The sequence below is a fragment of the Halictus rubicundus genome, chromosome 11, assembly GCF_050948215.1.
Source record: "Halictus rubicundus isolate RS-2024b chromosome 11, iyHalRubi1_principal, whole genome shotgun sequence".
NCBI lineage: Eukaryota > Metazoa > Arthropoda > Insecta > Hymenoptera > Halictidae > Halictus > Halictus rubicundus.
This window is the reverse complement of record NC_135159.1, coordinates 9,403,228-9,426,432: the sequence shown is the minus strand read 5'-3', so window position 1 is coordinate 9,426,432 and position 23,205 is coordinate 9,403,228. Positions and strand designations below refer to the sequence as shown.

Sequence of the window (23,205 nt, the reverse complement as noted above, 5' to 3'; positions counted from 1 at the left end):
GAGCTGTAGGGGATGACATTTTCTGCGGGGGTGCACGGTTTGAAGTTGCGAATTCTTGCAAACTCGACGGTGGTGGGTTCAAACGAAGCCACACCTTGCCGGCAGCGGCGCGCGCCGGGCCCGACACGGAGGTGCATCGTTACACGTGTATTAATGAGTCGGTGCATGTGCATAGAGAGCGCATCGCGCACACTGTATCAGTGTACTGCAGTCGTTAGGTCATGCGCTTTACGGTGTCTCGTAAGATGCGGGCCGCGGCGACCTCGCCACAGGATTCAGATCGCCGGATTTGCTACGGATCATCACAGGGCGTATTCCTTTCACTAGCTGTCTGTTACGAGCAGGATGCACGGTGCAACGATTCAGTACGCCGAATCGGCGATCCTTGCGACATCCCTTGCACTGAACATCGGTGCGTTATCGTCCTCCATTGCATCAATTTTTTATTTCTTTTTATATCAACAATATAAAATTAAAAACATTTCGCAGGAGCAATATTCTCGATGTTCGGGGTGGTGTGTCTTCGGGGAAAAAATTGGGTGGACTTAGGCTCGTTTTAAACAGTGAAATCTGCACTTTTGGCACGTTCGAGTAGTCTTGCCTTTGAGCACAAATTTTAAGTATAAATAGAAGAATATTTTCTCCAAGCCTAAGCGCATCATCATCCGATCTTAGTTTGCAAAGTTACAACCGCTTGAAGACCGTCAATATTTCATCGAAGACTCAGCAAAAATGCATTCGATTTGTAACAGAGGGAGAGGCAGAATGAAGCAAGTTAGGGGTGTCGAAAGAAGAGATTGCGCTCTTCAAAACGAGCCTAAGCAGACCATCCTCCGCTCTATCTCCACGAAGTTACGGTTAGCGTGATTCCTGAGGTGATTTGAAGTAACTTTTTCCTTTGCGAGAATGTTCTCCGTAGCTCTGTTGAGGAGTTATTGACGAAAAACACGGACCAATCAGAGCGCGGCTAGAGCGGACCGATTCGGGGACTGGGTCCGCTGAACGCGGCGCTGGCATTGGCCGAGCCGGGGTCCGTCCGCCGCAGCCGCGCGCTGATTGGTCCGTGTTTTTCGTGAATAACTCGTTAACAAGGCTGCGGAGAAAAATTTCGCAAAGGAAAAAGTTACTCGAAATTGCCCCAGGAATTATCCCTCTCGAGGAAGTACAACATTTTCGGGACACGCTGTATAAATAGAATTTTTCCCCGGGGACGTGATCTTTCCACATTAATCGTCGCTATGGACGGTACAACAATTCATTGAACGATCAAATGAGACTGTGTTATAGTGAACTATGCACACCTGCATCACGGGGAAATCGGTCATTTAAATAAATAGCTGGCGGGATTTCATTTACAAGGGGAATACCAGTTTCGTAATGATCGACGCATCGCAGACGAGAATGAAAAATGTTCGATCCCATAGAATTATAATCCGCGTGCCAGTTATGACAGCCGCGTTACTTAAGAACAGTGCGGCATCCGCCCTCGGATTCGCATTCGTTTCTTCTGCCTATTATGAGGAACTATTACGATCATCTTTCATATCTTTCACCTGAAACTATTATACATAGCTTGAACGGTATGCACGCATACCATCGGCGCTAGTTTTATGCATACTTCATGCAACATGATCATAGACTGCCATTTGCGTAGGTAAAAACTGCTTACGTGTTTAAGCGTCGATTAATTTCACCATTATTCCGCCCTTTACGACTTCGACATTCAGACAACAATAACCACTTCTGTCCCCCCGCCAATCAATTGTATAATTTTCTGGTTAAACTTTAGTTCGGGAAACCAGATATTTTTAACTTTTCTTTATGCAATCCTGTAGATTTTTGCGAGAAAATCCCGAAAATATAAATTTTAATGTTAGGAATTCACTGGTTCAAAAGTTACACGTGTTTAAAGTTGAGCGTGATTTAGTATTTTAAAGTGTGATTTAATTTTCTTCTTTTCTACAAATTAAAAATGAGGTTACTAAAAATTAGTATGGATTTGAATAAGTGGATTTTTGTATCTCAGGAACTGAATCAATTGTGTGTGTGTGTGTGTGTGTGTGTGTGTGTGTGTGTGTGTGTGTGTGTGTGTGTGTGTGTGTGTGTGTGTGTGTGTGTGTGTGTGTGTGCGATGGTCTGCGTAGTTTTTGCAACGGCACGCAAAGGTTTCATAAGGGGCCGAACACAATGGGCAAACATTCCGATGGTTCAAAGTATAATTGCAACGGTTAAAAATATAATAGATTCTGTATGAAAGCATCGTTTCTTGGAGATTCTTTTTTTATGCAAAGCAAATGGTATTACGAAACGGATCGAAGCGATTCACGGCATTATCGATAGTCTGCATTGTTCATCGAATGAAGATGGGTGGGTCGGCCAGCCACAAATCTCGAGTCGAGGCGTAGCATGACCTCTCAGTTATGCTGCGCCGGGATTACCTAAGAAGAGCACGTTGTCATAATCCGCCCTCGGATCGATGATCGTCATCTGGGCAGTGGTAGCCGCGTGTGCGACGCTCGCCGACGGAACGATACCGCTGACGATTTAACGCGTCCTTGAACTTTCGATGAAGAATTCTTGACGCTCCAGGTACTGCAACTTTCCGAGAAAAAAATTCAATAACTTATAAACGCTCGTTTTTCAACGACCTCAATTTTTTTCTTCTTCTTAAAACAATTGGTGGTTGTCGAGAGACGTATTTTGCGCCTGTCGATTACTATAGCGTTGATCTTTCGGCGCCAATAGGCGTCCTCGTGTGTCCGATCCAACAGCCAGCCTACGGATTGCAGAATAATCCAGGAGATGACGAGGTAAAGATAATCTGACGTTTTCTCGCGACGTCTGAGACTCTAGAAAAAGGAGGTGGAATCGTCCATTCAGATTTTTATCCAACTATCTCTATTCTTTTGTTTACACGGAGCACGAGTGCAGACGTCGATCAGTAGAGCGTAATGGTCTATCGTAAAAACCGTAATGACGTGTTCCAGAACAGTGAATCTCGAGATTAGGCGAATCTCTTAATTTCTCAAACTTTAGATTCATATATCTTCAAATTTTTACAAATTTTAAATTAAAATATTTTCAAATTTGTCATTCTTCAAATTTATATATTTCCGTTTTTTAAACCTCCGAGGATTTCAACTGTCAATCCTGCAATCTCCATATCAAAATTGATCACTTTCAACTAAAAAAGCAACAAAAATAAAGAAATAAATATCAATAAACGTCTAGTACTCCCTAAGAGTACTCCCAGACTCCCTAATTAACAAGAACAAACGAATAACTACGAGGCAACAATTTTCCACTCATCTATTACTCCCAAACTCGCCAAGCAAGCATAGAACTAGCACCGGACAATTCAAATCTCGCGCCATTTCCCTTCAGTTGGTAATACTCCAGCCCAGTGTTCAAATTTACATCTAAATTGCACAGTTGAAAATAAAACAGACAGAAGAATTTTTCAGAGATAGTCTTTAATTAACAAAGAATGCAGTAGATATGTACAGGACACGACCATGGGGGTTTCAGAAATCATTTTACACTTTGAGGGGTTCGGGTTGAGGGTGAGTTCTGATGTATTCGAGGGCTCTTTGAATCAGCGGCGAAATTGGCGGGATGTGGTCGCCCTGTGGTTGGTATCCATTATGGTCGGCAACGTAGGAAACTGCAATCGGTGTACCATCAGGAGCAGTGTATTGGTATTGCCCCTGGGTGATGACAACCGGTGGGTGGTTTGGGTCTACGACAACAGGACTTCCATGTTCGGTATGGTGAATTCCATTTTCTGTCTCATACTCGTACGAGTAGGTCCCATCTTGCGATAAGTCGCTCGCTTGTTTCAGGATAGCTGCTGGCGGTTGAAGATGAACAACATCTGCTACGGCTACGGCCACCATGGCGAAACAGAGAATCTGAAAAAGCATGTTTTTTTTATGAGTTTCTGTGGAATTTTCTATGTATTTCAGTTGGATTCTGAGTTAATACAAAATGAAAGTATTTAACATTATTAATGGAATCATTTAAGCGATAATTCATTGTGACGAAAATTTTTTCGAAAATCGTATGGTTCATTTGTGTGGGAGTCTAATGAATTTTTAGGAATTACTTTGATATTTAAGTAAATGTTAACAGGAAATGAGAAATGGAAATTAAAAATGTAATACGATACTAAATGTGTAAATTAAATGACAAATTTTGCAGTGTATACAGGGTGGTCACTAAATCATTAGATCACAGTCACTAGATTTTAAAGTGAAGTAATACTTTTAATTTTAAAAAATTCTCATTTATTCTTTTATAAATATATTTGAATTTTAACTGATCTAGTAACTTTTAAAAAATACTAGATGATTATTTATGACAAAGTGCAGCCGAAAATACCTAGAAGGAAATATTTCAGTTTAAACACAGTAATGATAGTAACTAACTAAAATTGTATTAAAAAAAAAATTTTAAATACGAGACTAAAATACCGTAAAAATTGTACGGTGTAAGTTTATTTATTTAAAACTATATACTATTTAAATTATATTCTATCAATCTCAAATTCCTATTATATTTATATAAACTTCTGAATATTTTTAAATGAATATTGTGAAAATTGTTTGCTATAACTTTATTCGTTTAGAACTACGTTTTATTGATTAAAAATTATATTTTATTCGTTTCAAATTCTTATCATGCTTGTTTAAAATCCTTATTATATTCGAATTAAAATGTTTTCTTCTAGTAATTTTGCTCACTATTTTCATTAATGTTGATGGTGATCTAGTAAATTTTTCACTATGAATGGAATAATGTAAATGATCGATTGAATGGACTAATTCGAACGGAAGAAGACTCACGAAAAATTTCATTTTGGAGTCGAAGTGGTTACTGTTGGTCAGTCCAGTGAAAGAAGCTGCGATTTCGAATATGATTCATATCGGACCGACGATGCGCTTTTATACGAGGCCCGCGACACAACTTTCCCCAAATACACACTCACTCACATATTCACGAAAAGATGAAATCAGAATTCGATGAAAGAAAGAGAAAAAGACAGTCTCACAAGACAAATTTATTTGCCACTTTGACATTTCTCACGTTGCCTAAATCAATCGCTTGCACAACCCAAACTTGACCTATGGACAAGTATACCACAAGGATGTTAATGAAGAGGGACCGTTTCTCCGGTTATTTTCATATTAATTCCTGTCTACGGTTGATTATATGCTACGCAACACCTTGAAAAAATAAAACGAGTTTTTTGCAACCGGGAAAAAAATCTCAGAATCTCATCATTTTTTTATACATATTTATGCCATATAATTTTACGCTTTCAGATCGAACACTATGTCGGAAACATTGATAAAATATTTTGCAATACGCAAATTTTCTTACAGGATGGTTACTACAAAATGTTTAAGAATAAACAGGAAAAATTAATAGAAAAGATCGACAAAATTAGCAAAAAATTTATTTAAGGAAAATTAATAAAAAATATTCTTCAATATAATTTAAACTTGTGTTTATGGTAATGTTATTATTTATTTAAATGTCTACTCTTAAATTAAGTAGTAAATTAATTTTTAAATTAATTGTGCTATTTTTTGCTAAAAAAATTGTGCTATTTTTCTTATCACGAACAAAATTAATTAATTGTTAGCATGATCAACAATTCTTGAATTACTGTAAAATAATTCTGTTACAATCTGCAAAAAGATTTATGCCATAAATAAAATATATATATAACTTATTTAAAAATTTTTAATTTATGGAAAACTGAGAAAAGGTAAAAAGAAAGTAAAAAAGTAGAATAATTATTAATGTAAAGTGTGAAGAATAGAATAAAAAACGAGTAATTTATTTTTATTGAAAACTCACGATGCTTGATAAATAAAGTCGGTTGTATCTATACATTTTGTAAATTGCTAACAGAATTTTTTTGCAAATGCTATATCACAGGTGTACAACTATAATTTGTAGGCGAGATTCGAGATGCAAAATAGTGTGGGATTTCATGGCTGCATTACGACATCATCATCGTCAGTACCTGCGAGATGTATCTGCGGAAGGTCGACTGTTTCCTCAGGTGAAAATAGGTAAACTGTTACTGGCATATTTCGTTCTCTATATTGCAATTGCGTTTTCTTGTTTCTCGGATTGCACAGAAAAAGATACGGTACTTTCTGTTCATTACAACTAAACAGAAAAATTCTGCGAACAAAACCATATTTCAATCATTATTTTAAGACAATAAAATGTGGCTTTAGTTTAATCACTCTCTTGAAGTTTGCTCGTTGAAAAATTGCAGGGGATCATGTTGCATTGGACGATGATGATAGTAAATCAATTTATAGGAGTAAAAATACATCGTGAAAACAGATAAACACTGCCCTTCAGTGTATTCCCGTACAAAACGAAAAATAATTACTCTTACAAATTTTTAGAACAACTTAAAAACGTTTTAACTTGACTATTTGGATATCTGCAAAATATTTGTCACAACTGTTTTTGCGTTATAATGAATATTTAATTGAGGAAAGAATTATTCGAAACATTGTGAAAATTGTATCATTCGGGGATCGTATTAATAAGTTGGTTTGTTTTTTATGCAGTTCATGTTTCAGTCTGGGACTGTAACTGGAAAACTAGAATGCATGATTCATTAATGAGACCTTCGGAGACACTCTTGGTCAAGACTGTCGATCTTATCGTTTCCCTAATCTCGTCACTGTACTATGTCGACACGTCTTTTACGTCCAATTAGCATTTTTTATCTTATCCCCTATCTTTAAACTCGTACATTTATTTTTCTTCGAACTTATAAATACAATAATAATTTTTAATTAGACTCAATCGCTTCAAGACTCACTGAAGGTTAACAACGTACACACACATAAATATACAGAATGTCTCTCATAATTACAAAATATGTATTTTTATGAGCAAAATACAATACAGTTTGATCAGATGAATGATTACCAGCAATGTTTCTTTAATATGTCGGTATAGGAACAATGTTTTCATTTGTGGGACTAAGAATAATTTCTCTTAATATGTAAAAATAAAAATAATTCTTTCTAAGTTTTGAAAGTAAAGGGAAAATTCCTTTTTTTAGTATATGGTAATTTTTAATAAAATTAATAATAATAATAATCATTTTTTTATTGTGTGTTGATCAAAATACATTTTCATCTGTAAAAGTAAAATAATTTCCGGAACAGAATAGCAATAGTTGTTTCCTATTTTTTTGATATGTTAATTGTAATCGATTTTAATGTGTGGGACTAATGATAATTCTTTTCTCATTTTCTTAAGATTAAAAATAATTTTCTCTAATATACGGAAGTGTGTACATATCTTTATCATTCCGATCGACGATCAAAATGAAGGTCAATCCAGTGACCCAGATATGGATGACATTCAATTCGATGTGCTCTTATCAGTTCAAAACACAAACAATTTAAGCTGACGATACGGAAGCGTTTCCCTCACATTTTCGAGATTAAGTTTATTATAACCAGTAATTGGTTGTTTAATACCACAGGATTACGATAACACTAATTGAAACTCCAATTTTAAAAATTTATTTTTTCGTAAAAATAATATATCTGTTATGTATCTGTAACGTAATCTTTATTTCTTATTTATACGGCCTTAAAAAAAGGCGTCGAACATTATTAAAATACAAAAGAATTAGAATGACACTATACTTAATATTGCAATTTTTATTGTGTACATATAAGTGGTTCAAGTGAATAACACTGTCATAGCTTTAAATTTTAATTACATTTATACGGTTTGCAGAAATTAGAACTTTATAACATCTTTAATTACGTCTATACGGTTCGAATAAATTAGGACTTTAGAAATTTTTGTTTCCCCTTTATACTGCTTAGAAAACCTTTAAAATTATTGTTCACACATATCATCATTATTGTAACATATCTCTATGGTTCAAGTAAATGAAAACAGTCTGGGTAAATTCATAAATTTTTATTTAAAATTTCTACGTCTCACAAGTACATTTCTTGTTCATCATTCAACGCCAATTATAGTCTAATATGTAAAGTTAGGTATACAACGTTAAATAAATAATACATTAGTTTCCAAATAATACATCCTCGAAGCACCATCAGAATAAATACAAAACTCAAGAATCAGTCGTTCATTCTCTACATTTCCTCTGAATACTCTCAAAAGTGACGTTCTCCGGTATCGTTTTCAGGTCGATGACCTGATAGAACGCGTTGCCGGTGTCGTTGATGTCCCAGACGCTCAACAACAACAGCTCCTTGCGCTTCTTCAGCTCCTCCAGTCTCCCCTTGGGCATCGTGCACATCAATATCAATTCGTGTGGCGGTATTTTGCCGTTCAACTCGAATTGGCAAAGCGGACTCAGGTCCAGCTGGCTCCTCGACAACGGCTTCGCCGTGTCATAGTTCTCGTTGCTAACGAAAGCGCGAATGGTGTCGGTGGAATGCCGCGCGGTGAGAAACCAAGTCAGGTTGAAGTAGACATGAGTCTCGTTGTAGCAGCTCAGTCTCGGAAACTCGACGCTCGACCACCGGTTTTTGCCATAATCGTCCAACTTCTTGAATCGCGAGTTGTTTCCGCTGGCGATCTTGCCGTCGGGCGGACTTCCAGGCGAATTCGGGAATCCTTTAGGGGCCTCGATGCTTTGCGGCTCGTATACTATTAGTCCGCAGTCTTGGTTCACCCGTAATTGACATAAGCTTGCTCTGCTAGCCGGACCAGACACGTATCCGTGGAAAGTGGTGATTTGCTTCAACAGCGAATTGTCTTGCGCTGGTCCGAGGCCGGCCTTGCTGTCGGGCATGGCTGCCCTAGCACCGGAAACGATCGTTACGAACAAAACCGTGTTTAACAGCATTGTTCACGATGTTCGATAGCAATTTGCGACCAACTTGTCGAACAAATGGCGACGGGGTCCGCTGAGAATTGTTATTTTGCTGTGCGTTTTCACAGGTGTCTTTGAGTGAACTGGATACCTCGGTGCACCTAGAATGCATATATAGAGCTTATGAGAACCCGAAGACAACGGTTTCTAAGAACTTATCTTATCTGCGGGGGGGAGATTAGGGTTGCCGGAAGATATGCTCATAGTACGTGGATTGAGTGGAGATTAATCCGAGTCCCTTGTGAACTATACTTGAGAAAGGAGAAAGTAGTTTCAGTTGATTTAGATCGTCAATAGTTTTGTATTTGAAAGGTAAGTATTTATGAAAATGTATAATATATACTGTTGAAAAGTAATATTTTCAGCTCAATAAGGTAACTGCTGTAGAAACATTCTAATTACAAATCTGAGATAATCGGTTACGAGTTTATGCTATTTAGTTTTGTAATTGTGGAATGTGTATTGTGAAATGTTCATTGTAAATTGTAAAGTCAATTGTAATTGTTTGTTTGTTCATTGTGAGAGGGCAGGTTGCGAAACCGGTGTTCTTATTTTGACGATTTATGACGTACTCTAATAACACGCTGTTTGTTGCTAAAACTTCCACGAATCTGTGTGAATCGTACGTCGTGACACGATAAAAGATAAAAACAACAGTTTCAACATAATGTTGTATACTTCCACAATTTTATCTTGTGTTTCGACAGATTTGCGAGCGAAGTCTATTAAAAAAACAAATATGCGTACTTTCTATATTTTAGTTTTTCAATCGTTAAAGTTTGACCAGCATTTCTATCCAATAAGTCAGTTAGAAGGGGATGGGTACAGTCGGAGTCATGTCTTAATCTGGTGACACTGGGTAACGTTGATTGGCAGCAGATTTGCAGCAGATTTGCAGCAGACGACCGTGGAAAACGTCCGGCACCAACTACACATATTAAAAGTCGACAGAAAGTTCGTCGACAATGCAACTGGTAAAGAAATCGGGATGCACGATTTACAAAGATCTAAAAATAAAAACCTTTTGTTATAAATGTCACGAAAAGATGTGTTTGAAACTTATGAAAACGGTATGCCAAAAATGTTTTGATCCGGATGTGGCAGAAAGCACAAACGATTGGTCTTATAACTAATTTATATCTTTATTTTACGCTGTTATTTTAACAAAAATATAATAACTCAATGTTACAGTAAACATAAAACATTCAGAATAAATATTACTTTTCACTTTGTGTCCGTGAGCACCCCAAGTCGATACTTTCGTAAGAATAATGCGTAGATGGTCAGTAATCCGGCACGCGCAGCCTCATCTTCATTTACTTGTTCTAACTACAAGCATGAAGCAAGAAGATGATCGTGACATTTCTTGGCGTGAAGTTGGTGATGCATTGAACAGATTTATAAAATTCGTCGAGTGCGAAAAGAATATAGTTTTACAGTGATTGTAAACTTTCATGATTTAAAAAAAAATCTGACTGTATGAAACAGACGGATATGCGTAGACTATTAAAAAAAAACTTAAATTATATTGTATATTCAATGCATGAATCACTTTTTCCAATAAATTGCATACATAATTGTAGCAAGTTTTAAATTATATTCCATATTTTAACTTCCGACAGTACCGAACAGTGTCGCCAGATTAAGGCTTGTCTCCCACGTCTTTGTCGTGCATGTGTCACAATGATACGTAACTGATCCGGTACTGGCAGAGAAAGGGTAACTGTATTCCCCTTAATTCTAGTCAATTCTCCTGATCTTGTGACAGTGCTGCCGAAATCCCCAGCATGCTGGATTATCGGACTTATACTGTAGCATATTCCACATGGAAAAGATAATAAAAGTATTTGGTATCACATTTTTTCATTCGCAGCTTCGTTTTCAAGAACATCAATTTTGAAGTTTGATCTGCTACGCATACATTTCACGAGACAGCCAATGGCAAAATACACGACAATCGAATCATATTCAATCGTTCTTGCAGCTGATCAAACTCCAAAATTGATTTCCTCAAAAACAAAACTCTGAAGATGTAGAATTATCTCCTGCTCGGTTGTACCATGATTTCCACCAAGTATCTTATTCTTTTGTAATACAAGGCTAACCTATTTCAATTCTCTAGTTCTCCCTCATCCTCGTCCCAAAAATTATCACTATTGGAGGCTTTAACATAAACTGCTGCCTGCCTCCTTGTCCGACTCCGTACTCTCTCCTTTGCTGTCCGGAGAGCTGCCACCATCCTTGCCTCGATTTCTTGTTTAGATGGCCGGTCGTAATGTTTATTTACAATTACAGCATCTGAAAATGGAATGTAAGCAAAACTTAGTGTGAACAGCATATAAAGAAATAACGAAATCACATAGGCAGGGATTTGTACCATGTATGGCTCTAATAATCTCAGTGTCTTGCAGGCATAGCTTGTCAGGCTCCATGCCACGCCATGAGTAGCCTACTAGGAGGTTGTCATCAAAAGCTTCCTTGAAGCAGAGGTTGACAGCTTCCTTTAGGTTGTAGCCACCCACATATTGAAGGTAACTGACCTAAACAAAGTAAATAATGACAATTATATAAATTTATGACAAGTAGGTAAATGAAATCATGCTTTGGTTTCACTTACTACTTCATTGTAGGATTCTCTCGCATTTTGGAACTCTCGCATTGCAGCCACCGTGGTGATGGGGAGCCACGATGGCTTCACTTGGTTATCCTGTGCCTGTTGCTTCAGAAGTTTCCTGTAAAGGTAAATTCTAATTTTACGTTACAATTATATATATTTTAATAATGAAATAATGAATACCTACGTTAACATATCCTCCAGTTTGTCCATTCTCGAGTGAATTTTTTCGAACTCGCCTTGCATCAGTGATGTCTGTCGGTCCAGTAACATATGTACGTCGCTATTAACGTCAGTGCTAATGCTAGTGCTAGTGCTAGTGCTAGTACCAGGCGTTTGCGTGTACGTCACTGTGTTCGTCTGTGGGCCTCTATTGTGAGCGTATGTTCGCGGTAACGGTGTCGGTCTGTATGTTTGTTTGAATGTGTCTTTGTCCATTGTATTATTATCGACAGTGTCCATGGTCAACGCCGGCGTGAACTTCGCGATGTTGTCCTCCAGCGTCGATGCGGGCACGAGCCTGATCCTCTTACGAGTCTCCTCGTCAGAGGAAATTCTAACATAGTGCGGCAGCTTTACTAGCACACGCTTAGTTCTTCTTGATTGAATCTATAATGTAACAACATGTTAAAAGTACGGAAAAGGATGTACATGTTAGTTTACTTAATAATATAAGATTATAATGAAGGTTAGTTTAATTCCAATGATTAAAACTGATACTTACATTGCGTTCCATCTTGACTTCTTCGCAGTGTCGCCAAACAGTTGAAGGGAATAAACCCAGTAAGCAAACTGCCGCTATATTGGCAGCAGATGACCGCTGAACATTGGCACCAACTCCATATTAGTCCATTGCGCCATTTGGCTGTGATGTTGGCAGCAGAGCCCGTTAACAACAAATTTTCAACAGACGCCATCTAGCGACGATTTTAGCGACTCACTAGCCTCGAACGGTAACATTTGTCTAGCTGCTCGAGAGCTTTGCCGCTACGTGTAATGGCGCTATTTTGTGATTTTAAGCAACAGATAATTCGTGCCATTTTCCCCAAAGACACAGACTTAAGGGTCAAGGGCAGTCGCGTCACTTTTGCAGAGTCAGTAGGTCAGTATCTGCTGTACAGTTTCCGTTATAGAAATGGTATTACCTACATATATACCGATGAATACGAGATGGAGCCACCGGCGTCAACTATTATGAATGAGAAAGGGAATTCGATTGACGTTGCAATACAAGAGGTGCGTGTCCGAGCACAAACGAGGTATAGGAGTAGATCAATCACTCAATGTTATTTTTCTGTCTCGAATTACCATTTCTGTGTTACGTCCTATTGTAACGTCAAGTCAGACGGTCGAAATTTTCCAAAAATTTTCGAAATTTTCGGAAATTTGAACTTTTGTATTAGGAGAATATGATATCGATTTTCGTGGCACGAAAATTTCGAAATTCAGTAATATAACTTAACGACTAGTCGGACGTGCGGGAAAAATAGAGGGTTCAAAATGATATACGCAGATACGTTTTTTCATTACATTGTCTTTATTTATTCATTGTTGTTTTTTACATGAAATGATTGTGTTAAAATGCAATATAAGTGTTTGCATGTAATATGGATTGCACGCCGGTAACCGTGTTATCGCACATGGTAACGTCTAGTAATTTAGGTCAGCGTTATCTAGCGGGTAGACTCCAAATCCAACTGGTAAAGAGTTGTTTCTTTACAAGCACAGATGAAGTATAGGAGTGGACCAGGCTTCGAAATTAACTTCCGGATGCTGAGGATACGCAGAGGTGGCCGGAAGTCTCTCTCTGCTATTAAAAAAGTAATTTAGTTTTATTCCAGTTGCTGATTGTAGGCTAATTACGAAGGGAATTATTTCAAAATGCAGTGGGTATTTTTCTGAAAACTTGTCTTTTATTGTATCGTTTGCGAACAAAATCTGATACGCGTACAATACAACTTAAATATTATAGTATATGAACTTGAACTTTCTTTACAAAGTCATGATTGGTTCGGACAATCATACATACTCGCTGTTTATACTTTTTACCCTCTACAAATTGAACCCCCATGTTCCTTTAAATTTTATCATTAATGTTGATCTCTCTCTCCCTCTCTCTTGTTTTTAAAAAGGAACATGACGTCAATTTTAAGACTGCAAAAGGTACCATCAACAATCTTAATTTACTCTTTATAAACCTCGATTCAAAACCTAGGTACGTTCGCTTATTATAAAAACCTACGATTACGTTGTCTTCCTATTTACTTCGTTTCTTTTTCAACGTTCTCGTAGTTTTAGATTCTTATAATCACATATTTACAAACAAGTTCTTGTTTTAACACGTATCGCGGTTCTTATTATCTACCAAAATGTAGTACATTTCGTGAACACATATGGAAACTGAGTGTTCGAAAATGATAAATTCCGTAGACTTGTAAGAAAATTCATTGTTGTTGGAAGTGCACCAGCGAGAAAGTTCCATTGTTTATACAATCAGTGGAGGATATGTGGAAAAATGTTCGGTTTTTTATATACACCCTAAAAAAATATACGTTAATTATTACATTAAATAAAATACATTCTCTGGAATCTGTTATGATTATAATTAGACCGCGAATTTTGTGCATTTATTAAAATAATACGAGGAATTTGAAAGTACTGTTATATCATTCTCAATTTATCATAATTATTAATAGAAAAATTAATTCTGTTTAATCCTCATTGTTTTAAATTGATATGGATAATTCTTAATTAAATTGTCTAAAATATGGCATGAGTCATCTACGTTATACGTAATTAGGGGTGTAGAGAGACCCGTACATTACCATAGAATTGGTCGTCAGAAAATGGCAGTAGAATATTCACTATTAAACTACCTTATTTTTCAATTCAATACAAATCTAATTAGGGTGGTGTTTTATTAAGAACTTTCTCGCAAGTATTCGGAAAAATAACGCAGATCATCCGCGAAAATACAGAAGACTTGGTCAGAAGCAGTTGTTGGAATGGAAGTATTTAAAGTTAATTTGTGCGAATAACAAAAATCGGTTAGAAAATCGAAAATATAAAATCATACATCGTACATCCTAATTACATTCTTTGTATACTTTACATTTCTCTTTATAATATTTAATACATACTTTAAAAGCAACAAATATATATATATATATATATTTATATTTATATATATTTATAAAATTCATTCTGTTCAATTGAATGATTAAAACTCATGGTATTCTTTGTATCGAGCAACATATAAAACATACACAATCGTCGTCATACAAAATCGAAGAACTTAGTAATAATAATATCATTAAAATCTGTTCCATAACATACATACATATGGTAAACCAAAGAATTGTAACTAAACTGCGGATCTTTATGCAAAATTTGTTGTTTGTTTGCAACAAACAGAAATGAAATAAAAATTTATTCAGCGTCTCTTTTTAAATTCTTTTAATCTTTTCATTCTCTATTTTAATTATTGCTTTCAGAAATATATAAATACCCTCAATCTAGGGTAGATCGAAGATTTTAGGGCAAAAACGATCTGTACTCGGTCCTCAACACACAGAAATTAAATAAACATTGCTTTGGTATCTGAATTATTTTAATAACATTTAACTGCGAACGCGTTTATTTAATAAACTTACCGAGAGACGCATGAAGATCCGCAGATTAATTATAAACGTTCCGGGCGTTACATTAAAACGTTTTAAATCAGTCTCCTCGATCAAATTCAGGTTACGTCGATCAATATCCTTGAAGAATGATTAACCCTATCGAACACTGATAGTTTCTCGGTGTTCCATTTTCACTATGTCTTTTCGTTCATCGGATTAAGAGCCACCCCGGCGGCCGGATGGGGTTCGTTCATTCTACTTTACACCACACATTGAAGAGCATAATAGGGTCTTACGTTTATGAGAAAACGGTTTAGTGGATCCCGCGAGAGCAGCTGGACGCGCCGCTTAAATCACATCGTGATCACATCAAACATAGTACTCGTTGACGTTCAGCGCGTCAGGGTCGCTGCCCTATACACAGCTCTCCTGGGTGGAGATCAATGGGGTGCGTACGGTCACGATCTCTATCGAGGGATGATGTTTGCCGACGTTGAAGTCCTGAAACGCACTCTTCGCCGAGAGGGGTGTCGGTATACAAGACGACCCGTTCGACACGTCGATCTTCGACGACCTGGCGTTGTGATCTATACACGCGTAGATCGTCGCCTCCTTTGCGAACGGCTTAGAGCCGCCGTAGCCTTGGATGCTGCTTAAACTACCCACGCCGCTTATACTAGTCAGTTTAGTGTCGTTCGCTAACGTCGTCAGGGTCGTTGGTCGTGTCAGGCAGAGCTCCGCGTACGTTATCTCACCTGACAGCTGCAACAATTAATCAGTTAAACAGTGCTCAACAAGTAATCAATTAAACAGAGATGATCTATTGAGCCCCCCCCCTCCTCACTCCCCTGGAATATCTTGCTTATAATTGGTGATAAGATACAATGCCAGAGATAAGGACGATTGGCTTCTTAAGGAGACATTTTTCTCAAGGTCAGATCTCAAGGGGTCATCGAGATTTCGCAAAGAAGATTGCACAGTTTCCTTCTCTAATCTTTAACCACACATTTACAGTCGAGACTAGTCCATCGAGTTACAATGCGTGACCTTCGAGCGACCTCGAGTATAAACAGCAAATGGAAATGATAATTTTTCTGTCGTATTATCAATAATGAATTAGCCGTTAGAGGTGTTCCGGTTACATCTGATTTACTAGTGTTTATTTACCGGTAACGTGGGGTAATTATTATACTCGTGCGAGTATGGTTGCAGTCCTTGAAGATGATTCGCTTGCTGAGCCGGTAGCGAAGTGGGTGGAACACCATCAGGGGTGTTCTGCACTGCCATAGGCGTCCCGGATATTGATCCAGTTAGTTGATAATCCGAGCCTGGTGGTTTAATCGAAACTTTTCCGTTGAATATATTCGGTTTTTGCAGAATGATGCGATTGTTGGAGGAAATATCGTGTACCTTTGTTTATGGGAACCACGTCAGGATTTCTGTCGTCGGTGTCGTAAAGGTCCTCGGAGCTCGGCGCCGTTCCCTTTTTCAGTGGCAGATCGTTCGGCCTTTGCGTTCTTCTGTCACTTCTGATCTTCATCGCTAACAGAATGGTCAGGGCGATCAAGAACAACGCGATGAACACTCCGATCAAACCCCCTAACAACGGGGTGATCTCGAACGGCACCGGGGTACCTGTGAACAGAACACGCACTGCTCTTGTGTCAGTATGTCGAGGGACCGTGCTCGTTGATCATATTAACCCTCAAGTGATCTTCAACCTCGTCGCGCTGCTGCGACTATTTACTGCTTGTGGATTTCGAGAAATCTTGTAAACATTCGTACGAAGCAAACTTGATTTCCGCTTGCCAATTCCGGAAAGGAGTTTTAAATATACAAACATGTACATATATAATATTAACAATATTCAGTACATTAATATACTCCGCTTAGCCATATTCGTTTTGAGCAAATTTTGAGCAACGTCTGTGTCAAATTTTGACAGCAAAATGCGGTCAATTTGGTACCAAACCCTATTCGACTGCAGTTCCATGCCAAATCCAGGCCAAACTCTGGCTTCCCAATAGAGGGCGCTCTGAGATCTTTATTTAATGTTATAAATTTCACATCAAATAAATGTATATTTGAACACCGTTCCGGAGGTCCATTTTGGAATTCCACTCAAGGGTTAATATCCACAACTAATCTAACCTATTTCGTCTAGCGGCATTATTTACCAGTTTGCTTCTCAGCAACTTTCAAAGTGAATCCTTCCAGCAAGGTAGGATCGCTTCTTCCCTTCGCGTTGACAGCGTACAAGATCATATTCAGCACTTTCCCAGGTTCTAGATCTTGGACGGTGAAAGCTGCACTTTCTCTAGACGTGACGTTAGCTTGCAGCTTTCCCGTGGCTTGGTCGAACACTTCCAGGAGAAAATGTTGCGGTTGTCCTCCGTCGAATCCGGCGAAACACTCGACCGACAATGACTTTGTCGTTTGGTTCGACAGCGTGCAGTTGTAGGGCGATTCCGGTTTGCCTGTTAACAATGTAATTGTGTCCCTTGGAGTAGATCAAATGTGAGGGTGAGAATAGCATTCTTCTCTTCATCTACTTTTCTACTAAATTTTCTACTAAACAGCTCTGATGTAGAGTATATTCGAATTAACATTACAATACTTCTGACTGTGTGAATGTAGTATTTTTTTAGTAATTAAGAAGACCGAATGAACAAGTAGTTTTTTACTGAATGAGAACGCAAGTGCTGACACACAGCATTTAACAAAAGCTTGACATTTCGTAATGACTCGGGCGTCTGGTGCCAACAGCCATAAATATTCTTTGACAAGGGACCATACCGGCGGGAATGATGTGAAACACGCAAGCATTTTTCTGTTGGCCAGCAGTGTTACTGGCCGAGCAGTAAACCATGCCATAGTCCATTTCGCTCATCGGTCTGTACGAGAGAAGATTCTCCATGTGTGACGTCGAATTCTGGTAACGCGACGGGGACACCTCCGTCAACTCTTCAGTATTGTTGAAAGTCCACCGGAAGCTGAGAGGAGGTGGATAAGCATCCACCTTGCAAACTATTTTAGCGTCTTCCATCTTCGTTACACCGTATATTCGCTTCTGATCCGGCACGCAGATTGGTTTGTCTGTAAATGCAAAGTATCGAGGGGTTTGGCGTTCGACTTTTTACCAGGGGAGATTAGTATGTGGTGGATATAGAGCTTACACATAATTTTCAGTTCCACGTTGTTGCTGTAACCATCTCCTTCGACGTTGCTGGCAATACAAGTATAATTTCCGGCCTGGAAGCGATTGACCTCCCTCAAAGCGAGACTGTACTGCTGCACTATCACGCCGTTCTTCGCGTTATTTTGAATCACGTTACCCTGAGAAAAGGCACACTTTACTGGATAATAGTCGTGTTGCGACACAATTCTATAAATGACATCCTTTCCCGCGGAATTCAATTCGGTGCCAGAATTATGCGATTGCAAACTAATGACAAGTGGCAACAGCAGACTCAAATCCACATAATATGAGTTTAGTATAATGTAAGTTTAACATAATGTAAGTTTAGCATAATGTAAGTTTAGCATAATGTAAGTTTAGCATAATGTAAGTTTAGCATAATGTAAGTTTAGTACAATGTAAATTTACTATAATGTAAGTTTAGTATAATGTAAGTTTGGTACAATGTAAGTTTAGTACAATGTAAGTTTAATCTAATGTAAGTTTAGTATAATGTAAGTTTAACATAATGTAAGTTTAGCATAATGTAAGTTTAGCATAATGTAAGTTTACTATAATGTAAGTTTAGTATAATGTAAGTTTGGTACAATGTAAGTTTAGTACAATGTAAGTTTAATCTAATGTAAGTTTAGTATAATGTAAGTTTAACATAATGTAAGTTTAGTATAATGTAAATTTACAATAATGTTAGTTTAGTATAATGTAAGTTTATGTAAGTTTAGTATACAGAAAGGTAAGAGGCCCAACTGTCCCTGCTGTGAGGCCCTACTGTGGGTTTCCTAATTACTGTGCCTATATTAATTATTCTTATCTTTAAAGCATAATGCTTATTAAAATAGAGATATTACATTTCTTTCATTAAAATCAGTTAATACGCATACGTGTTATTTAATATTCGTTATGCTTTAAAAATAAGTATTATTGTTACAGGCACAGTAATCGATACCTCCACAGTAATTAGGTTCCTTACCCTAAAGTGTATAACGTAACTTTCTGAATTTTATAATAATTATGAGATTAAATAAATTGTGATTTGATTTATGGAGTGAGAGTTAATATTGAATTGCGTTATCCTTTAAATTGGGAATTCATGTATGGAACAAGCTAATTATAAATGGTATTGTTCTTTAAATTGGATATTGATTTCCGAAACAAGCTGATCATGATTTGTAATATTTTCCAAACTGGAAATTGGCTTGTTTAATCAGCTGAATGAATTGTATCATTTTAGGAGATTCTACTTAACCGGGATGAAAATATAGAATATTAATTACTGGAGAATAATGAATACACTTCAACTAACATTATGCTTCCATATTACTTTGTAAGGATCGGGATTGGCATTGATTTTGCACTCGAAGTAGACGTCATCCCCCTCTTCGATGTCGTCTGGATTCATGTTCGACCCTAATTCCAGATGTAAAATTGGAACGACTGTAATGAAATAATAATGGTTAATAATAAGTTAGAGAACAATATTTTGTATATTATTCTACACTGAATTTGTGTTCTGATTGCTACTCCCAATTAGGGTGCAAGACAGATTTGGGTAATTTATTTAGCACTGAATACTATTTAGACACCGGAGCACTAAACGTTCTACTTTGTTTATAATGTTGAATAAGATACTCTCTATGGTGTACTTACAGTACACGTTTAATTTCCACGTATCCTCCAGCATAGCCCGGTGAACTTTCGTGTTCTCCGCCCGGCAAGTAATTACTTTGTCGTGATCAAGTAATGTCGGTTTGAAAATTAGCGTGGAGCTCGTCTTGTTGCCGTCCTCGGATACCTTTAATGTCAAAGTTACACTCCACCTTAATATTATGCGCAAACTCCCCTTGAAAAAATAATGTATATTACCAGGATATCTGAGAAATATTATCTACAAACAAAATAACAATAAATAAAATAGAGCAAACTAGACCAAAACAGAATAAAACAAAAATGAATTGAATAAAGTAGATCAATCTACAATAAACCCAGTGAACAATTTCCTCTGAATTTGCCACCAAAATTTATCTACAAATTCCTATCCATCTTTTTGTTGCGTTAGGCTCGGTTTTTGGTGCAAAGTTTGCATGCAAAATTCCATGCCAAATTCAGGCCAAACCTTGGCTTCGTTGCAGAGGGCAGGTCGGTCGCACCAAGAGCGGACCTAACCTTACTCTAGGAGGGAAAACGGAATTAAATTACTGAAAATACATGAAATTTCAAATTCTACAATTTAGAAGTTTAAATAAAATTCCATTTTCCCTCCCACAACTAGGTTTACTCCGACTTTGTCCGATACTTGCTCTTAGATCAAGGTTAGGTCCACTCTTAGTGCGACCGACCTGCCCTCTGTAACGAGGCCAAGGTTTGACCCGAATTTGGCATGGAATTTGCCTAAAAACTTTGCACTCAAATTCCGATCCATCTGTTTCCGCATTTGGCTAGGAATTTGTCGCTAAAATACAACGAATCGCAATAATTTACAACGAAATACAATCAAATATAATGAAAAATAATGAAATAAAATATAACGAAGGTTAACCAAATATAGAGAAGTACAATGAAGTACAATTCAGTACAACGAAATAGAATGAAGTAGAACGCAGTACAATAACATATAGGGAACTACAATGAAATACTATGAAACGTATATCAATTTACAACAAAATACAAAAAAAAAAACATATAGCGAAGCCAATTCAAGTGCAGTGGAATGTGTACAATTAAATTCGATAGTATGAAACGTAGTACAATGAAATATAACAAAATAGAATCATATACAATATGACACAACGAAGTGCACTATGCAGCACGCTGCCTTCCCACTATAGTGACATAGAACAGATATACAGCGAAGCAAAAAGACGTGCAATAAAATTGAATGGGATTCAATAAAATATAATGAAGTCTGATGAAACACGATGAAGTCTGATGAAACACAATCAAGTGTGACGAAACACAATGAAGTGCAATGGAGTATAATAAAACATGATAAAATAGAGGGCGGTATAACGAAGTATGATAAAGTGTACACAGTGAAGTGCAAGACAATATAGTGTCTACTCGATAATTGTCCAAAACACGGGTCTGGCCAGGGACTATATCATGTTTGGTGTCATTTTCATTAGAAAAATGCCACGAATATGTTGGCGAAAGTCCCATAAAAAACAATAATGAAAAATGAAGAGGTTTTGTTATTGGATTAGTAGTGGTCTCCTGGTTTCACACCGATATACCCTAATCGCATTACGTTTATACTTCTCGTTATAGCCCGCGGTAGCAGGGATAGTTCCGCGACGTTTATCGTCCAGGCCTTGGCGACATATACAGAGAAATTATAGGCTAGATATTTGGGACATTCATCGAGTAGAGACTGTGCAACGAAGTAAGAGAATATGCAATTAAATACGCAATTAACATGCAATTAAAGAAGCGCAGTCTAGTGTAACGAAATAAAATAAAGCACAACGAAATACAGTGAAGTGCAGAAGGTTGCAATGAAGTATACTGTAAAGTGCAACGACGTGGAACGAAATGTAATATAAAGAAGTACAACGAAGTCCGGGGAAGTGTAATGAAATTTGATGAAATTTGATGAAATTCGATGGAGCACTATGAAATATAATAAAGTGCAATGGAACGCAGCGATATATAATGAAGTGCAGTTGAACACAATAAAACACAATCAAGCGCACCGTGGTGGAATGAAGTACATTATAGGGCAACGACTTGGAACGAAATACAATTAAAGAAGTATTGGGTTGGAACGAAAGTTTTCGGCGTTTTAAAATTAAAATTCACAGTTAAAATTAGCATATTTACTCATAGGTTTATTCAACAGTTTATTTTCCATTCCGTTCTATTACGTTTGTTGAGGTAACTCGTGTTATCGAATAAATATCATAATTTCATCTACAAATTTTAATTTAAAAAAATACAGGCCACTCGACTACAGATGGGAGAAAATTTAAGGAGTGGTTCTCCGGGACAATATAAAACGAAAATGAAGAATACAAAATTTGGCTTCATTGTTCAGTTATTAATCATTAAAAATCCGCCTAAAATACGGCAACCCTACTAACGGATGCGCGCCTCTATAACGTGTACACAATGGACACCTCTGTTGACCGGGTTGCCGCATTCCAGGCGGATTTTTAATCCTTAATAACTAAAAGACGAAGCAGAAATCGCAAATTTTTTATTCTTCGTTTTCGCCTTATATTGTCATGGAGAGCCAGTAGCACCTGCAGCCGAATAGCCTGCACATAAATAAACAAGTACAACGTGATCCAATGATCCACAAAGAAGTGCAATAGAGTATAACCGGATGAAGAACAATGGCACACCGGTTGAATAAATTAAACTAGAATACATTGACACCTTCTCGGTATGGTTGGTCAACATTCTGCCATCCATGTACCAGAACAGCTTCGCAGGAGGCCTGGATCCCACGGTCACGCAGTTCATGTCGTGTTTTCGATCAGCGCTGAGGGGTGCGTGATCGTTGCTCACTATCGTCACGCTCAGCGGCTTCACTGAAGCATGAAAACGTGCGGAATTATTAATAAAAGTCGAAGATCGCAATCAATGCGCGGTATCAACGCGATCTGCGAAATTATAAACACGAGCTCACGGTGCATTTCGATTGCCACCGACGCGGAAACTGGTTGGCTGATGTTGTTGTTCGAGGCCTGACACGTGAACACAGCATGCAGGTCCGCCCTGGAGAGTTGTCTCACGATTAGGGTGTTCCTGCGAAGCGCTGGGAACTCGCCCGGCTCGTCCTTCGAGTCCAGCAGCATCTCGCCTCGCCACCATCTCACTCTCGGCTCCGGTCGACCTGAAAAATTTTACGCAATCGTTGCACGTC

The 23,205-nt window shown here is 37.6% G+C and overlaps 5 protein-coding genes and 1 long non-coding RNA gene across 10 annotated transcripts in view; 2 read left to right on the top strand and 4 right to left on the bottom strand.

The window, feature by feature from the left end:
• The first annotated feature begins 245 nt into the window (after nt 1–245).
• LOC143359168 (uncharacterized) lies at nt 246–6,409 on the top strand. The gene is made up of 3 exons (XM_076796916.1): nt 246–412; nt 5,968–6,083; nt 6,296–6,409. The coding sequence occupies exons 1-3, from the start codon at nt 246–248 to the stop codon at nt 6,358–6,360; spliced, it is 348 nt and encodes a 115-aa protein (XP_076653031.1). The 3' UTR covers nt 6,361–6,409.
• On the bottom strand, nt 3,507–5,026 carry LOC143358617 (larval cuticle protein LCP-17). Its single transcript, XM_076795900.1, has 2 exons — nt 4,845–5,026; nt 3,507–3,911 (listed from the first exon to the last, which is right to left on the bottom strand). The coding sequence occupies exons 1-2, from the start codon at nt 4,854–4,856 to the stop codon at nt 3,537–3,539; spliced, it is 387 nt and encodes a 128-aa protein (XP_076652015.1). The 5' UTR covers nt 4,857–5,026; the 3' UTR covers nt 3,507–3,536.
• A 1,743-nt stretch (nt 6,410–8,152) lies between the features above and the next one.
• LOC143359167 (AA10 family lytic polysaccharide monooxygenase CBP21-like) lies at nt 8,153–8,824 on the bottom strand. The gene has a single exon (XM_076796915.1). The coding sequence runs from the start codon at nt 8,822–8,824 to the stop codon at nt 8,153–8,155; it is 672 nt and encodes a 223-aa protein (XP_076653030.1).
• Nucleotides 8,825–8,871: 47 nt separating this feature from the next.
• On the bottom strand, nt 8,872–12,377 carry LOC143358624 (uncharacterized). Of its 3 annotated transcripts, none has more exons than XM_076795912.1 (6): nt 12,244–12,377; nt 11,707–12,128; nt 11,523–11,637; nt 11,283–11,445; nt 11,011–11,203; nt 8,872–9,006 (listed from the first exon to the last, which is right to left on the bottom strand). In XM_076795912.1, the coding sequence occupies exons 1-5, from the start codon at nt 12,253–12,255 to the stop codon at nt 11,016–11,018; spliced, it is 900 nt and encodes a 299-aa protein (XP_076652027.1). In that variant the 5' UTR covers nt 12,256–12,377; the 3' UTR covers nt 8,872–9,006; nt 11,011–11,015. The 3 variants fall into 3 exon arrangements, with proteins under 3 accessions (XP_076652027.1, XP_076652028.1, XP_076652026.1); XM_076795913.1 differs by lacking the exon at nt 8,872–9,006 and adding an exon at nt 9,946–10,675; XM_076795911.1 differs by lacking the exon at nt 8,872–9,006 and having other exon boundaries at nt 9,949–11,203.
• On the top strand, nt 12,036–12,440 carry LOC143358625 (uncharacterized). Its single transcript, XR_013082979.1, has 2 exons — nt 12,036–12,166; nt 12,272–12,440. It is a non-coding gene; the product is annotated as an uncharacterized LOC143358625 (long non-coding RNA).
• Nucleotides 12,441–13,788: 1,348 nt separating this feature from the next.
• LOC143359335 (nephrin) overlaps nt 13,789–23,205 on the bottom strand; it is a 331,551-nt gene continuing 322,134 nt past the window's right edge. For 2 of the 3 annotated variants that reach the window (XM_076797228.1, XM_076797230.1), the window contains 10 exons: nt 22,969–23,175; nt 22,716–22,870; nt 19,989–20,133; nt 19,645–19,775; nt 18,319–18,478; nt 17,939–18,238; nt 17,320–17,619; nt 16,553–16,795; nt 16,310–16,470; nt 13,789–15,904 (listed from right to left, as the gene is read on the bottom strand). In XM_076797228.1, the coding sequence (XP_076653343.1) occupies nt 15,557–15,904; nt 16,310–16,470; nt 16,553–16,795; nt 17,320–17,619; nt 17,939–18,238; nt 18,319–18,478; nt 19,645–19,775; nt 19,989–20,133; nt 22,716–22,870; nt 22,969–23,175 (2,150 nt within the window). In that variant the 3' untranslated portion in view covers nt 13,789–15,556. The remainder of the gene's footprint in view (nt 15,905–16,309; nt 16,471–16,552; nt 16,796–17,319; nt 17,620–17,938; nt 18,239–18,318; nt 18,479–19,644; nt 19,776–19,988; nt 20,134–22,715; nt 22,871–22,968; nt 23,176–23,205) is intronic. The other variant, XM_076797229.1, reaches the window with a different exon arrangement.